The sequence below is a fragment of the Microtus ochrogaster genome, chromosome 8, assembly GCF_000317375.1.
Source record: "Microtus ochrogaster isolate Prairie Vole_2 chromosome 8, MicOch1.0, whole genome shotgun sequence".
In the NCBI taxonomy this organism is placed as follows: domain Eukaryota; kingdom Metazoa; phylum Chordata; class Mammalia; order Rodentia; family Cricetidae; genus Microtus; species Microtus ochrogaster.
In genome coordinates this window covers 14,796,521-14,800,425 of record NC_022015.1, presented here as the reverse complement: position 1 = coordinate 14,800,425, position 3,905 = coordinate 14,796,521, and the positions used below count along the sequence as shown (strand labels likewise).

The following is a 3,905-nucleotide window of genomic DNA, read 5'->3' as shown; positions in this document are numbered from 1 at the left end:
AGACAGGTATTAAACAGGATGAGAATTTAGCGGGGCTGAAGGATGAGATGCAGAAAGGGCATCCAGGAGGCGGCGCCCTCCAGGAAGAAGATCTTAGAAAGGATGGTGTCCCCACCACACTCCGCCCCAGGAAGGCATCTCAGGAACGAGATGCAGCGACCAGTCTTTTTAAATCCCAGTGTTGACCAAGAAACAAGCTGCTCTCCCTTATACATTTGGTCCACAAGGCACAGGATGTTCTCCTCCCCCCCCGCCCCACCCCACTAGCCCGACTCCTCGGCTCCGCCTTTCCCACAGGTGCTCAGTGTGGCCGTGACGCACACCTTCCAGATTGCCAAGGCCCGCGCTCAGCTTGGCTACGCGCCGGACAAGTTCAGCTTCGCCGACGCAGTGGAGCGATATGTGCAGGCCACTACCCCGCAGCGCCGTGGCTTCACCATGCTGACGCTCCTGCGGCTGCTGCTCCTGCTGCTGCTGCTGCTCAGCCTGCTGGGCCTTGCCCTGTACTTCCTAGGGCTGCAGCCTTTGCAAGGTGCAGTGCAGCTCCTCTGACCCCGCCCCCTAATCCCCGGTCACGCCCACGCAAGGCTCTCTGAGTTTGTACCTGGCTTTGACCTCCTGATTCAGACACGCCCCTGATTCTTGACCCCGCCTCTATACCTGGTCACGCCCCTGCTCCTCCCTCTCCAGGCTTGTATTCGTCCTCCACTCACTTTCTCTACCCCGCTCCCTGAATCTCAGCCACGTTTCCTCGCCCTCGGCTTCTTGACAGCGTTTTACACTTCTCCGAGGCCAGGTGAGGCCGTTAATGAGGTCCCAGCCTCCCAGCCAGCGTCTTCTTCCCAGTCATTTCCAGACTCCTAACAAATCCAGCCTTCTCCTCCCTATTCCTCCTGGTTCTCTCTGCTCTGGTTTCGCCCTTCCTGCCTCCACCTGTCCGCTGAAGCTCCAACAAGCAACAGGTCCTCTTGCTCGGTCCCCTTCCAGCCCCGCCGTTGTCTAAGTGGATGAGTTCTGGTTGGTGGAGTTGGGAACTGGACCAGTCTTCTGCTGTTTCTGGGGACGGTGGGGCCTCCTCCCTGCTATGGCTTCTTTGAGTTTGTCCGATCTTGACACAGATCTGTGTTGATTAGCTGGGGAAGTATACCCACCCCAACTTGGTATCTTTGGGTTCTCAGTTAACTCAGCACAGTAAAAAGGTTTTTGTACCAGAAGGGGCAAGAAAAAAAAAACTTTGCAAAAGAAAATTGAATGTCTCATAAAAGTACCAATATAATAGACAAGAGTTTGACTGATTGTATTTTATGATTTAGTTTGTGTGTACTTGTGTGTGGAATCAGAGGATGCCGTTCCTGAAGCTGTCTACCTTATTTTTGCAGAAAGCATCTCTCTCACTGGTTTGGAGCTTGGAGTGGCGAGGCTGGCCAAGAAGCCCTAGGGATCCACCCTGTCTCTTCTTTCCCACCCCTGGGATTGCAAGCATATGCCACCACACCCAGCCTTTTATGTGGGTGCAGGAAGTCAAAACACCCCCACTCCCCACCCCCCTCTGCCCTTCCTCCCCCATCACTCCTCTGTCCCCGTTCAAAACAGGGCAGGCCTCCAATGGGCTCCAACAAAGCTTGGCACTTCAAGTTGAGGCGAGACCAAGCTCCTCCCCCTGCATCAGGGCTGGTTGAGGCCAGCCAGCATGAGGAATAGGTTCTCAATCATTTGTATTTCTTGATGGGTAGTGATGCTCGTCTTTATTTATTTATTTATTTATTTATTTATTTATTTATTTATTTATTTATTTATTTGGTTTTTCGAGACAGGGTTTAAGGCCACAATCCTGCTCTCCACAGAAACTGCACCTCCCTGCCATCGTGTTGTGGATCCCAGAATAACATGGGTAAACAGACCCACATGTATGTGTCATCTGGTGCACACGTGGCGTTAGCTGGACAGTAGCAGAGAGCAAAGTAACTGTAGTGGACGGAGGAGGAGGAGGTACTAGTCAACCTTCACAGGTGGTGTCCCTCGCAGCGTGTGTCCCTGTCTGGTAAATAAGGAAGACAATGTAGGAGTTCTAAAATATACAAGGCAGAATTTTATGTGTGTACATAACTTTTTTTAATCACTAGTAGTCAGGCCATGATAGCCCACATCTTTAGTCCCAGCCCTGTGAGTTCGAGGCCAGCCTGGTCTACAGAGCTACTCCCAGGACAGCTAGGACTGTTACACAGAGACCCACCTGTCTCAACCACTACCTCCCCCCCAAAATTCACTAGTAATCATCTCTGTTGAGTGCCTGGCACCTGCAGGAATTTGCATTGTATGGCCTTGCTTCATTAATAGAGCCACCCCTACAGTAGGATTTGTCACTGTCAATTTAAAGATGAGGCCGTGACTAGCTTCATATCAGAGGGTAAGGGTTCCTGCCCTGTAGTGGAGTTTCCCAAGGCTCAGTGGGAAAGGTAACACATGATTATGTCCGTAGCAGTCTGACTGTTCCAGGGTTTGGGATTGAACTCTGGGGTCCACCTTCCTACAAATCTCAGGCCATTTGAGGTGGCCATCATACTTGCTCTTCCTGTTGCTATGGTAAAATACTCTGGCAACAACTTAAGGAAAGGTTTATTCTGGCTCACAGTTCGAGGATCCTTGCATTGTGTCGGGAAAGTCAGTGTCAGGAACTTGAAGCAGCCGGTCACACTGTGTCTGCAGTCAGGAAAAAGAGAGACAATCGTACCTGCCCAAGCCCAGGGGTGGTGCTGCTGCTCACTACTAGAGTGTGCCTTCCCACACTAGAGTGTGCATTCCCACCTCAACCCCATTGAGAGACTCGTCACATAATCCATCATGGCATGCTCAAAGGCTAACCTAACCTAATCCTGACAGCTGTGCCTGCCGGTTGGTCTCCTAAGTGGTTCTAGACTCCGTCAAGCTGACAGCCAACGCTAACCATTGCGACTGGCAATGGTACTCCTTCCTTCTCTGTATTTATCTGCATCATCTAAATGCACAGTTTTTTCTCTACCTTCCCTTCCCGAGAAATATGCTCTTAGGTCCAGAGAAGCAGACTTTCATGTTCACATTATTGTCTAGCCAAGAATTAGTTTACTTATTTTCTGGGTTTCTCCATATTCTCCCCACCCACCCAAGACTCTAAACATAGCAAGACCAAGGCCTGAGCATGGGGGTGGGGGGCAACACAGATCTCTGTCCCAAGAATTTGTCCTTCCTCTCTTTACCATGTGGAAAGGGATGTGGCACCCCACCCAAGACACAAATTAAACGCTTGGAGGATTTAGATGCTGCCCTAATTAACCAGCCCCTGTGAGGCTATCACAGGAAGGGCTGGCTCGTTTAAAGACACTAAAGGAGGAAGCATGGGTGCAGAAGAATAACCACTGTAGACCAAGGTGGCACAGCCAGTCAGAATGGTGCAGCCAGTGAGACGTGTTTATAAGCTTCCCATTACAAGCCATTCCCAACTATGGACCAATGCCAGCCATCCACGAGGCCTCCAGGCTCACCTTTATGTCTTCCCAAGGTGATGAGATGGCTCAGTGGGCAAAGGTGCTTGCCTGGTATTCTGAGTTCAATTCTTGGGGCCCACGTTGTAGAAGGAGAGAACAGACTCCTGCAAATTGTTTTCTGAACTCCACACATACACACATTGCAGGTGGGGTGTATGTATCTTTTCTAGGGAGAATGGTGTGGCTCAGCAGTGGAGTGTTTTCCTAAGATGTGTAAGGCCCTGGGTTCCACCTTCAGCACCGGCAATAGAAAGAGAGAGCCGGACCTGTATCTATTTTCCACTATCATTCCTAAGGCCCCTCTTCAGAATAAAAATGTGTAGTGAGTTGTCTACTCTCCTCTTCAGCCTCTTCAGCCTCCTCCTCCTCCTCCTCCTCCTCCTC

General features: G+C 50.7%; 1 protein-coding gene across 1 annotated transcript in view; it reads left to right on the top strand.

Moving 5' to 3' along the window:
* Sdr42e2 (short chain dehydrogenase/reductase family 42E, member 2) overlaps nucleotides 1-552 on the top strand; it is an 18,797-nt gene extending 18,245 nt beyond the window's left edge. The window contains exon 12 of the mRNA XM_005351173.1: nucleotides 298-552. Within this exon, the coding sequence (XP_005351230.1) occupies nucleotides 298-552 (255 nt within the window). The remainder of the gene's footprint in view (nucleotides 1-297) is intronic.
* Nucleotides 553-3,905: the final 3,353 nt, after the last annotated feature.